This window comes from Myxocyprinus asiaticus, chromosome 22 (assembly GCF_019703515.2).
Source record: "Myxocyprinus asiaticus isolate MX2 ecotype Aquarium Trade chromosome 22, UBuf_Myxa_2, whole genome shotgun sequence".
In the NCBI taxonomy this organism is placed as follows: domain Eukaryota; kingdom Metazoa; phylum Chordata; class Actinopteri; order Cypriniformes; family Catostomidae; genus Myxocyprinus; species Myxocyprinus asiaticus.
Window position 1 is genome coordinate 10,148,574 of NC_059365.1, and position 13,422 is coordinate 10,161,995.

Sequence of the window (13,422 nt, forward strand, 5' to 3'; positions counted from 1 at the left end):
ACTAGTGTGATATATATATATATATATATATATATTTATTATTTATTATGATATATATAGTACAGCATGGTTTCATATTTTATTTTATATTGCCAAAATTATCCACAAATAATGCTTTTTTCACTCAAAAATTAGGTGCATAAGCTCAGGTCAAGGAGTCCTACGATCAGTAAGCTCCTAAAAGAAATACAAAATCTGTGCTTATTGAAACAAAACAAGTTGACAAAAAGATCTAATCCAATATTTGGTGATAATATAGCATAATGAGAGACTTAATAGACCAGTCATTTTTGACCAGGAACACCACAAGTGTGACTTTGTGCAATTTACTAAATTAACGTTTTTCAAAACAAACTTCCTGTTTAAACATTAAATCACACTAGTGTGATATATTGTACAGCATGTTTTCATAATTTATTTAATATTGAAAAATTATCCACAAATAATGCTTTTTTTCACTCAGAAATTAGGTGCATAAGCTCAGGTCAATGAGGCCTACGATTAATAAGTTCCAAACAGAAATACAAAACCTGTCCTAATTGAAAGAAATCGAGCTGACAAAAGGATCTAATCCAATTTTTGGTGATAATACATCATAATGAGAGATTTATAAGGAATTTTTTATAGGCCGGTCATTTTTGACCGGGAAGACCAAATTAGGTACAAAATGTAAAGACAGCACAAGGGTTAAGCATCTAATTACCTTAACTTTAAATTTTACATTTAAGTTGATTTTCATCACACTGTCTTGGAAAACAATTGCTTAAAGCTGGTAGAGTCTCCGTCGGCCTCCAAGACAAAATACAATTATGACTTAGTGACCTGACAAATTGCTAAAGCAGAGTGTTGTCTGAGCAGAGCTTTCTATTTCTCTAAGATTTAAAGGAATATTCCAGGTTCAATACAAGTTAAGCTCAATCGACAGCATTTGTGGCATAACATTGATTACCACAAAAATGTATTTTGACTTGCCCTACTTTTCTTTAAAAAAAAAATTTCTTTTAAATCCGAGTTCCAGTGAGGCACTTACAATGGAAGTGAATGGGGCCAATCTGTAAACATTAAAATACTCAGATTTAAAAGAATAGCCACAAGACAAACAATATGCATGTTAACATGGTTTTAGTGTGATAAATTGCTTACTAACATTTTCTGTGTAATAGCCAATTTTACAACTTTGTTGCCATGACAATGTCAACAAACCCTAAAAACCTAAAACCACAGTAAAAATTATGATTTAAACAACTTTACAGCTCAAATAATACATGAGTTTTAACAAAGTGCTTTTATATAATTAAAAACTTCACATTTCTGCCTTTAAACCCCTTAAAAAATTGGCCCCATTCACTTCCATTGTAAGTGCCTCACTGTAACCTCGATTTCTGTTTTTTTTTTAAAGGAGGGACGAGTCTAAATAATTTTTTGTGGTAATCAACATTATGCCACAAATGCTGTCGACTGAACTTCTATTGAATCTGCAATATTCCTTTTAATTAAACTAATTTGTCATTTTACTCAACGTTACATCATTTCCTTGCAAATCAAGTCAATGAAAACATTATCATATTACCTGTTAATATTATCATATGTATGTACTGTATATACAGATGATATTTATATACAGTTGGTAAAGTTGGTAATTATCTCAAAATAATGATCAGGGGGATCAGGACGTGGATGCAAAGTGTAAATTGAATACATAAGTGGGCATAAAATAGTAATTATTTTATTATGTGAAAAGAATGAAACCGCAAAGATGTACAAAAGACATAAAACTAGCCAAGAAATTGCTTTTCTGGGAGAATTGTCAATTACACAGTTCAGCAGTCATTAAACAAAAGTATTTGACTGCAAAATGCCATGATTGACCAATCAGAATTAAGTGAGAAAATTCACTTTTTATTCCATCAAGATGTTGGACGGGTGCTTTAGAAGAAAAATGGGCCAAAACAGTCCAAAAATCTTTTTTGTTGTTGTTGTAACAATCTGAGAGTGAGGTAACAACGTTTGAAGGTCCTTTTTAAAGGAACGGTAATAATTAAAATAGGACAAACTCATCTCTAAGTGCAAATCAGGCTTCTATAATTTACCTTAATGTCCTACACTGACCTTAAAGGCTATGTAATATTCCTTGAAATACAACAGAATTTTCCCTTGATGGCCATATTATGACAAACTAATCAAAGAATCCCTTTAAACCATTGCTGAGATACATGTTGCTTTAAGCTCTCTGACCATGACGGCAGCATTCCAAGCTTATACAATACCTTTGCACTGTCAAATTCATCAAACAAATTATTGTCCTGTCCTGGGTCTTCAGCCAAGAGGTATAGCTCACCTGCATGGAAGTCCGTCATGTTAGGTTGACAGTGGAGGGGGTCAAAGCCCACCCATACGGTGAACCGATAGTCAGTGGAGCGAATGGAGTAGCCCATGATGCGGATGTCGGCTAGGTCAGGCAGGTCAGAGTTCTCTTGGATAGAGTCAGATGGCCGAGGGTACTGGCTGAATGAGTAGGCCTCCCTGCTGTGCTCTCTATGTGGGTAACGGATGAGATAGGCCAGGTTGGAGCCCTCCGTGCACAGCTCAATCTTAAAGGATTGAGAGGGACAGCGGCGGAGAGGACGCAGCCCTGCCAGGTTTGACAGCGTGGGGAATATATCCACAAGTTCCACCACACTCTCGACCCCTTGACCTAAAACACACACAAAAAAAAAAAAACATGATCTGAATGCATTTATGATTGTGAGATACAGATTGCAGTGTACAGATTGCAATGCAATAAGAGATAGTGTTTACAGCAAGTCCGAATTTTTGGCACCAAAAGCATGCACAACGAGATTTTCAATAAATGAAACAGCATCTCAATGAACTTCTTCACATCGACTCCAAAATATCAAACTGTACGGATGGCAAACAATTTTGGTATCTGAACTCTTTAAGAGGATCATAATATAGCAGCATCAGATAGGTACTTAAAAATGGTCTGCACATTTTTTTTTTTACTTTAATGTTAACCATATCAAGTTTGGTGTGAATAAGGCTTCTCGAAAGTATTTTCCAAAAAATTAAAATATATACAAATGTATACATTTTTTGAGAGTTTAGGGAGACTTACTCGATGTCATTCGCAATGCTATATGAGAGTGGGCAGCTGCTGTAACAGAGTGCAACAGTTGGGTTCTGAAAGTAAAAATCCCTTTAATTTTTCCACTGATGTTTAATTTTTCACTATAATTTATAAACCTTTAAAGACAGACCTGCCGCGAACTCTGAGGTTGTTACACAATTGTATTTGCTTCTGTTAAAGCCATCAGTCCATGTTATTTCAATGTAATTTTTGGGAAATCGTGTGTAATAGCGGAATTCCTGGTGAAGAACTACATTACCCATGATCCTAAAGAGAAAGATCCACCAATCAGAGAAGTGCGGACAACAAAGTGCACCAAACAAGCTCAGCAGCGACCGCCCACTTTAATGACACACTGTAAATGAGTGAATCGAGTTGGCATTCCTACACTCTCAAACTATTTATATATTTGCAAATATCTGAATTTATTTTATATATTTCCATCATTTTTAAATTTGATTACTTCATTCGCAATGCTTCATGGGATCGTAGTTCATTCCCTCATTAAAGGCGTAAGTATACAGTCTTGAACTTTCGTCTTTTTGACCGATTTTCAAATAGCTCGGAGCTGGTTGTTTTGGTACATGGCTTAGAATGCTTTTATGAAGGATTTTAAGAAATCCCTATGGAAAAAATTAAGGGAAAAATACTTCCGGAACTAAGACGGCTGAAAAAGTGGGCGAGCACTGTTGCACTCCATTCCCGTTTTGATGGTAACAGTGAGTTCTCTGATTGGTGGTTTTCTCTTTAGGATTATGGGTAATGTAGTTTTTCACTGAGAATTCAGCGATCAACACAATTTAAAGAAAAAAAATTACGTTTAAATCACACTGACTTGTGGTTTCGAAGCATATTATCACTTAATCTCAGGTCGGTCTGTCTCCGAACATATTTATTGCTATATCAATATCTCTATAGGAGAAAAATATTTAGTCAATACATTTAATCACAAGCCTTTAGATAAGGGTTTTAAAAATCATGAGAAACAAATTTATTCAAGTGCATCCAAACATTTGACTGCAAGTGTATGTGAGCACTACACTATCAATCAGACCTTGGTATTGCACAAATAACTTCAAAACTAAACACATTTCAAAGCTCTAAATGGACCGATACTTCAGCCATAATATCTTTTCCAGAGAGTTGATTTGCTTGAGTGACTTCAGTTGGAGCCTCAGATTCTCAAGAAGGATCCCGCTGTCTTCACATGTTGACAGCTGTTTTGAGTAACGTTACCTTTGCCAAAATGCCCCCGTGTGCTCTGAAACACATCGATGAAGGGGAATATCTTCTCCCCAGGCCGAGGGAAAGATGAGGTCACACCTGGCCTATACACGATCAATGGCACTCGGGTGGCCACATCAAAGTTGCTGTATTTGGCCCACTCACCATGTTCCCCTAATGACCAACCTAAGAAAGAGTTAAACATGAGAAAATGACTCAGAATCACAATGAACATTCCAAACGGTCTTGGCACAAGATTAGGCCATTACATAAATGTGACCTGATGAATGAATCCAACAAACTAGTATTAGAGCTATTTAATGGACTGCACACATGTTTGCAGCATCAATTTGCCAAACCAAAAAAAAAAAAAAAGAATTGCTTGCCCATGCAAAAAACAGTGTTTTCAGTGTTTGGTTGCTAGGATGTTCTGGGTGGTTGCTAACAGGCCAAGTTAAGCTTACTGGTCCCTAATCTCTGTAATATTCTAGTTCCCAAAAATGGCTGAACTCTTATGAAATTTTTCTTTTCAGTCATTTTATCATCTACCAGATGAAAACCTTAAGTCTGATTACTTAAAGTAATAGCACACCTCTCCGTAACAGACCCCACAATCTGAGGTATAATTCCATTCTGTAGCACAAACGGTGCGGGACAGGTTAAATGCCGAAATTAATATTTATGTTTTATAGTTTCCTCAAGTCCCTGACTTTAAGTATGAGCAATAGTAATAGTGAAGCTTGCCTTACCAAACACCACTAATACTACATTATAGAAGCTCACAGAGCAGACTGTGAAAATCTGAAATTTAATACAAACCAAATGCTTCAATACTGCCATCTAGTGGAAGTTACTTGAAAACAACAGGGTGAATTAATAGAACTCCACAGAACAAACCGTGATCTGAGCTGAACACTATGATGGTGTCATTGGTAAGGCCGAGATCATCAAGGGCATGCAAAATGTTTCCGACTTGAGCATCCATGTATGACACTGAGGCAAAGTAGTGTTGTCGAATCTGCAACTAAAAACATGAGGGGAAAAACATAATTTTGCATTTTAAAAGAAACTGGGTTTGAGGTTTGAAACTAGGGCCTTTAGAGGCCTAGGGCCCTAAGCCAAGCACTAGACTACCATGTAACACTTTGCAATAGCCGAGCTTTATTTGAAAACCTTCTTCAGTAAAAATTCAGGAAAACTGAACTAGTCACTGGGCATTAACTTCATACAATAACTCCATAAAGGATACAAATTAGTATCCGTTAAAGGAATATTCTGGGTTCACTACAAGTTAAGCTCAATTAACAGCATTTGTGGCATAATGTTGATTACCACAAAAATTTATTTCGACTTGTCCCTCCTTTTTTAAAAAAAGAAATAAAAATCTGGGTTACAGTGAGGCACCTACTATGGAGGTGAATGGGGCCAATCCGTAAACATTCAAATATTCACTGTTTTAAAATTATAGCCAAAATATGTGAATAATGTGTGTTAACATGATATTAGTGTGATAAAATCGCTTACTAACCTTTTCTATGTAAAGTTACATCCAATTTTACAACTTCGTTGCCATGACGACGTGACGACGTAATGCCGTAAACCCTAAAACGACCATAGAAATGACAATTTAAACAACTTTACAACTCAAATCATACAAATCAAATCAAAAGAAATAATATAAGTGCTTTTATAAAATTATAAGCGTCACATTTCTGTCTTTAAACCCCTTAAAACATTGGCCCCATTCACTTCCATTGTAAGTACCTGGAACCTTGATTTTTGCCATCTTAAAAGAAAACGAGGGACGAGTCGAAATTTATTTTTGTGGTAATCAACACTATGCCACAAATGTTGTCGATTGAGCTAAACTTGTATTGAACTCAGAATATTCCTTTATGTAAAATCACTATTCAATTCAAAACTAATTTTCTCAATTTAAAAAGAAGAAGGGCTCAAAATAGATTGAACTGATTGTTGTATGGGTGAATCTCTGGGTCATATTTCACCACATTTTGCATTTAAAAAATTAAGCTTATTTTAGGATCATTAATTTTTTTATTTTTTTTTTTGCATGGTGACATAACTTTCATGACAATTAAGCACATTTTACCCCCAATTCTCATTACTTTTCAATTTGTTTGTAATTATCATTAGATATAGAGATTACTAATGAGAATGAACCTGCCCGGTAACAATGTCTATTTTCTTTTTAATCCACATAATTTAAAGGCAGTACAACAATACTAACATGATGTATCAATACTTTGCAATTTAAATTATATATATCTTTTTTACAGCATTACAGTAATGATAATTGGAGGGAAATATTCTTAATTGTCATGAAAATAATGTCACAATGCAAAACATCGTTGGTCCTGAAAACAGGCTTATTTTCTTTAAGCAAAATATCTTTCTTTACTTAGAATTTTGGGTGAAATATTCTTGATAAGGCTTCAGAGTAGTCCAACTCCTGTTTTTTTTGTGTGCTGTACCTGAAAATCTTTAGGAATGGGGCCATACGGAAAGCTCAGATTTAAAGCCTTAACGTCTTCCCTTTTGCGGATGTCAGTCCAAGGGTTGTATGCCACATCGGGAAGCTTCTTAGGAACATCAGGGTCTGGAGCCAGTGTCATGCTTTCAACAGGATAGAGCTTTAGATACTCCTATTACAAAGTAATACATTTCAGATTACAGACAGACTTCCATATAGTAAGTCATTTTTTTTTATTGTGTAAAGTACATACCCGTGGGATTCTGAAAGGAATATGTGGCTTATAGAAGCCTACCGCCAGGAAGAATGGATTCTTAGAGCCTTTCATAGACTCCAGCAGTCGTATGGCCTCTGCTGTATTCTCCATATCAGGAAGAGTTCCTAAAGGCATCTCTGACACATCCACTGGACACAGCAAATTACTGTGCATTGTGCCATCTTTGTTTTTACAAACCTAACAGATAAACATGAAATACTGGAAATAAACATCAGAATCATGTAGAAAAATACTTCTAAGAGGTATGCACCACGATTTCAAACATAAACTACTTTAAGCATAATTATGCTAAGCTATGTAATTTTTTTTTTTTTTTTTTTAAACATCATGTGACATTTGAGAATACCATACTTTCTTAAGCCATCCAAAGCAGATCCTTAAAAAAAGTTTAACAAGACCTCAGTTGAGTAGCAGGTTAACAGGCATATGTCAGAATTCTTTAAAACTTAAGGGGAAGATTCAGACAAGGACGTACAAAGAGTCTAGTATGACTTCAAAATGAGACCCAGGAATAAAACCAACCTTATACATACACTTTCATCTGCTTGATATTTTTGACTTTGCGACTATCATCAATTTACTAAGTTATTTAAGTTTCTCTGCATTATATTTCCAATACTGCATGTGTTTGAAAGCACAGACATTGGGGTAGAAGTGTGTGCACCTATACACACACAAACACACACACACACACACACACACACACACTGACCTTCCTCTTTTCATATTTAAAAGAGGGTGGATGATACGGCGGTACAGACCAGCTGTACGGGTAATCATCCGAGTGGTTGGAGGCAATGCCTTTAGGACAAGCACATAAAAGAGAAACATTATTAGCTTAACATCATACAAGACCGTTAACATGGAAAAGGACACATTTGGACAGCTGACAAATAAAAAAATATTTTCAATACATTACGCATATATATAATATAGGCTGTGAATCGATTAAAAAAAAAATTAAATCGCACAATTTTCTGTGATCATGGTACATGGAACATTAAAATATAATCATAAATATATTTTCTTCATATCTTGTATCAAAGATCTCGCAAGAAATTGGTTAGTCATCATTTACTTCATTTAAATATAAATATGTTGAAATATATTAGAGTTATTACAAACATTTTTACAATTATAAATCTTTGATTCAAGTATATGTATACATGCCATAAAATCAGTTGACATGCTGTAATTAAAAATCAGCAAAATCTTCTGCCATTTTCCAGTGAACTTTTTTAATAATAGGATCAAATGGGCAGATTCAATTCATATCAAGCTTTGTTGGCAAGATAAACTTAAGTGTACATAGCCAATGCATTATTAGGCACTATACATACAGATACAAAACAAACTGAATGCTGTTTAATTTGCTGAAGTTTAAAATCTCAAAACTATTACTTTCTCTTGCTGCTGTTCAGTCTCTATCGCGCACACGCTGGGTCTCTCTTGCGGAGAGATTTAAAAAAAGAATGTTTAACCCATTAAACAGTCAACTATTAATTGCGGAAATTAACGCATTAAATCTCCCAGTCCTAATATATACAGTTGAAGTCAGAAGTTTACATACTCCTTAGCCAAATACATTTAAACTCAGTTTTTCACAATTCCTGACATTTAATCATAGAAAACATTCCCTGTCTTAGGTCAGTTAGGATCACTACTTTATTTTATGAATGTGAAATGTCAGAATAATAGTAGAGAGAACTATTTATTTCAGCTTTTCTTACTTTCATCACATTCCCAGTGGGTCAGAAGTTTACATACTCCTTGTTAGTTTTGGTAGCATTGCAGAAGCTTCTCACAATAAGTTGCTGGAATTTTGGCCCATTCCTCCAGACAGAACTGGTGTAACTGAGTCAGGTTTGTAGGCCTCCTTGCTCGCACATGCTTTTTCAGTTCTGCCCACAAATTTTCTATCGGATGAGGTCAGGGCTTTGTGATGGCCACTCCAATACCTTGACTTTGTTGTCCTTAAGCCATTTTGCCACAAAATGGAGGTATGCTTGGGGTCATTGTGCATTTGGAAGACCCATTTGCGACTGAGCTTTAACTTCATGGCTGATGTCTTGAGATGTTGCTTCAATATATCCACATAATTTTCCTTCCTCATGATTCCATCTATTTTGTGAAGTGCACCAGTCCCTCCTGCAGCAAAGCACCCCCACAACATGATGCTGCCACCCCCATGATTCACGGTTGGGATGGTGTTCTTTGGCTTGCAAGCCTCACCCTTTTTCCTCCAAACATAACGATGGTCATTATGGCCAGTTCCATTTTTGTTTCATCAGACCAGAGGACATTTCTCCAAAACATAAGATCTTTGTCCCCATGTGCACTTGCAAACTGTAGTCTAGCTTTTTTATGGCAGTTTTGGAGCAGTGGCTTCCTCCTTGCTGAGCAGCCTTTCAGGTTATGTCGATATAGGACTCGTTTTACTGTGGATATAGATACTTGTCTACCTGTTTCCTCCAGCATCTTCACAAGGTCCTTTGCTGTTGTTCTGGAATTGATTTGCACTTTTCGCACCAAACTACATTCATCTCCAGGAGACAGAATGCGTCTTCTTCCCGAGCGGTTCGATAACTGCATGGTCCCATGACGTTTATATTTGCGTACTATTGCTCCCAAGGACGAACCAGAATTGTGAAGGTCCACAATTTTTTTTTCTGAGGTCTTGGCTGATTTCTTTTGATTTTCCCATGATGTCAAGCAAAATGGCACTGAGTTTGAAGGTAGGCCTTAAAATACATCCACAGGTACACCTCCAATTCATTACACCTCCTATCAGAAGCTAATTGGCTAAACGTCTAAAGGTTTGACATGATTTTCTGGAATTTTCCAAGCTGCTTAAAGGCACAGTTAACTTAGTGTATGTAAACTTCTGACTCACTGGAATAGTGATATAGTCAATTAAAAGTGAAACAATCTGTCTGTAAACAATTATTAAATTACTCGTGTCATGCACAAAGTAGATGTCCTAAACGACTTGCCAAAATTACAGTTTGCTAATATTAAATCTGTGGAGTGGTTAAAAAATGTTTTAATCTTCTTGGGTTTGTAATCTTCTGACTTCAAATGTATTCTGTATTTATATATTGTTATGTATGTATATTAAAAAAAAAAAAGCATATGTTTTAGGTGGTTACCTAATACTACTATTAGGTGGTTTATATATATATATATATATATATATATATATATATATATATATATACTTTTTTGACTTTTCTCCCTCTATTTGTAGGACAGTATAGAGTAGCCAGGAATGTAGGGGTGAGAGAGGAGGAATGGGCTCAGGACATGACACAGGCCAGACTCAAATCCGTGGGCCAACAGTTTTTATATGTAGTGAGTGAACATTTGCATGACCAAACAGTCTCGTGGTATATATCAATATTTAAAAGTATGAATATACCATGTTTTATATGAATGAATAAGAATTATACAAAAACTAGAAATGTTCGTAAAAATAGCTATCATAGAAAGCCACTTATACAATCAATGAGTCAAACACAATAAAGCTAAACTAATCCACTGCACTTAGTCTAGTTACCTGGATGGAAAACTTTGCCCACTGATAAAGTGGTGTATCCATTAGACTTGAAGTATTGGGGAAGTGTAGTGTAGTTTCCTGCATGAACTCTCCAGTAGGAATTGAAATCATACAGCTTTGTGGTGTCTGGCCTTCTGCTTGTTAGGAAAGACACCCTACTAGGTCCACAAACAGCTTGCTTCAAGAGAACATAATGACAGGTGTGCATCAGTAACTTACAAATAAATCTTGATATATAATCATTCTCGCGCATGTTTATGTCTTTGATGCCCAATAATAACACATACCTGTGCATATGCGTTATAAAACACTGTGCTCATAGATGCAAGTTGATCAATGTTCGGTGACTTGACCACTGGATCAGAGTAGCAGCCTAAAGTTGGTCTTAAATCATCCGCAATTAAGTACAAGATGTTAAGGCGTTTATTATCTATTGCAAAAACATTCTGTTCCAAAAGGTATAAAATCACAACAGGCAACCACATTTGCGTATTTTCAAACATTATATCAATATCCTGCAGGAATGACGCGAAGATACTGCGAATATTTAATACTATCGTATCAGCATTTTGATTTTGTGTTCTCCATCATGTTCGGTTACTTTTAGTGTTTTGTTTCCTGGTTTTCAAGACACGCCCCTAATCATATTAGCTCTTGGGTCTGCTCTTAAAGTGACAGTACACGTTTTCATCTCGGTCTGCACAGCATTGTAGGCAAGTTGTTTATTAATAACATTGTTTGTTGATATTCAGTCTGTTTAATTTAATCAATTAGTCATCAGTTAATCATTAAAATCTAAACTGAAAACATATCAGTGTACTTAAAAATTCGGTAACACTTTACAATAAAGTTCAATGTTAACAATAGTTAACAACATTAGTTAATATGAACTAACAGTGAACAGTATTTTTACAGCATTTATTAATCTTGGGTCAACATATTGCAGGCTAATACATTTTTAAAATCAAAAGTTAAGTTTGTGCATTAATTAATGTACTATGAACTAACAATGAACAATTGCATTTTTATTAACTAACATTAACAAAGATTAATAAATGCTGTAAAAAAATATGTTGTTCATTGGTAGTTCATGATATCTAATGCATAATGTGAATGAATGAAAGCTTATAGTAAAGTGTTACCACTTTTTCTTTCCTTATTATTTGTTTTATTGTATTTTAAATAAAAAAAAATGTATTCCATTTTCTTAATGTATTCTTTTTTATTCTTAAATTATTTAAAATTTGACTTTCATATGTCTTTATTTCTCTTCTTCAGTATTATGCACATGTAAACCCCTTTAATTTCCCAACTGCCTTACCTTGCCTAATCTTTATTTTCACCTATTTATTTCACCTTGTGTATCTCTCCCATTATTTAAACTCAAACCGTTAAGGTGTCTGAACTAGTAACAAGGTTCCTCACAAGAGATTTGCACTGTCACAGCAGTTCTGAGGCAACAGTATGGGTAAGTTTTTATTTTATGCTGAATAACGATAATATGATACTGTCCAAATAATGAAGAGCATTTTGAATAAGTATAGCAGCGCATAATTATTATTAATTATTATTTTATAAATAAATTATTGATGACCTCATAAGGCTTCAGGTAACATATTTGGAGACATCATGAAAATGGACACCATCGATAAATCAGAAATTACAGCACTGAAGGACAACCGTAAAGGGTATGATTGCTTAACTCACTTGTCACTTTTGTTCCAGTTAACACATTTTCTAAATATGTAGGCTTTGCGCTATATACGTTAACAAATATTTATTCTTGTTAAAGGTGTTGAAGCCTCCAAAAAACTGGCTGAGCACGATCTGGCCCAGATAAAGAAATACAAGGGTATGATCACCAAAGTTGGCAAAGCAAAGAAGATGGACCCAGCCGTGATTGCTGCCATCATATCCAGAGAGTCGAGAGCTGGAGCCGAGCCATACTTAAAGATAGGTGGGGTGATCATGGCAATGGCTTCGGCCTTATGAAGGTTGGTAAGAGGAACAGGTCTGTTCTTTTTGAAAATCAGGACATGCACTTAGGCTTGCACATAAGAAAAGGTTCAAGGCTGACTTATAGATTATATGGAGATGTGTCAACATTCCATGAAAAACATATATATTATATGGCGCCTTTCAAATACTCAAGGTCGTTTTACAAAGGTGACATGTCAAATACTCCAAAAAACATATTGACAAAGCAAACACAAAACAAAATAGATTCAAACAAAACAGAACAAAAAAATCAAATAAAGGTTTCAAAGAAAAGTTGGTGAAATAATCATTAACCTCAAGCATGAGAGTAGCAAAGAGAGGAGTTTTCAACAGCTTTTTGAAGGATTCATAGGAGGTGACCTCCCGGAGGTTCTGAGGTAGAGAGTTCCAAAATCTAGGGGCCACAACACTAAAAGACCTACCACCCATGAAAGACAATCTATACTTAGGAGCAACCAAAATACAGCCTTGGAAAAACTTAATGAGCGAGCAGGGGAGTAACACTTGAGAAGGTCTGATAAATATTGGGGGGCAAGATTATGAAGAGCCTTGTAGGTGATCATTAGAATCTTGTACTGTATACGGTATTCAACAGGTAGCCAGTGGAGTTGCTTGAGTATGGGAGTAATGTGTGCTGCGTTTCTAGTATGGAGAGGAGATGCTCAGCAGAGTTCTGAACATACTGTAGTCATGAGAGTACTTTTGCCGGACGTCCTGTTAAAACAGAATTGCAATAATCCAAGCGT

At 35.5% G+C, this 13,422-nt stretch overlaps 1 protein-coding gene and 1 long non-coding RNA gene across 6 annotated transcripts in view; one reads left to right on the top strand and one right to left on the bottom strand.

Moving 5' to 3' along the window:
- Window positions 1-13,422, bottom strand: part of LOC127412574 (iduronate 2-sulfatase-like) — a 74,707-nt gene that overhangs the window by 39,867 nt on the left and 21,418 nt on the right. For 3 of the 5 annotated variants that reach the window (XR_007892454.1, XM_051649039.1, XM_051649037.1), the window contains exons 2-8: window positions 10,679-10,856; window positions 7,835-7,923; window positions 7,099-7,299; window positions 6,847-7,017; window positions 5,252-5,378; window positions 4,367-4,540; window positions 2,339-2,695 (exon numbers count right to left, since the gene is read on the bottom strand). Coding sequence is in view for 4 of the 5 variants with exons in the window: in XM_051649039.1 (XP_051504999.1) it covers window positions 2,339-2,695; window positions 4,367-4,540; window positions 5,252-5,378; window positions 6,847-7,017; window positions 7,099-7,299; window positions 7,835-7,923; window positions 10,679-10,856 (1,297 nt within the window). In the remaining variant the exon portion in view is untranslated. Of the gene's footprint in view, window positions 1-1,704; window positions 2,696-4,366; window positions 4,541-5,251; window positions 5,379-6,846; window positions 7,018-7,098; window positions 7,300-7,834; window positions 7,924-10,678; window positions 10,857-10,965; window positions 11,351-13,422 lie in introns of those variants that run through there. The other 2 variants (XM_051649038.1, XM_051649036.1) reach the window with 2 other exon arrangements.
- Window positions 12,053-12,737, top strand: LOC127412579 (uncharacterized). Its single transcript, XR_007892456.1, has 3 exons — window positions 12,053-12,146; window positions 12,281-12,366; window positions 12,471-12,737. It is a non-coding gene; the product is annotated as an uncharacterized LOC127412579 (long non-coding RNA).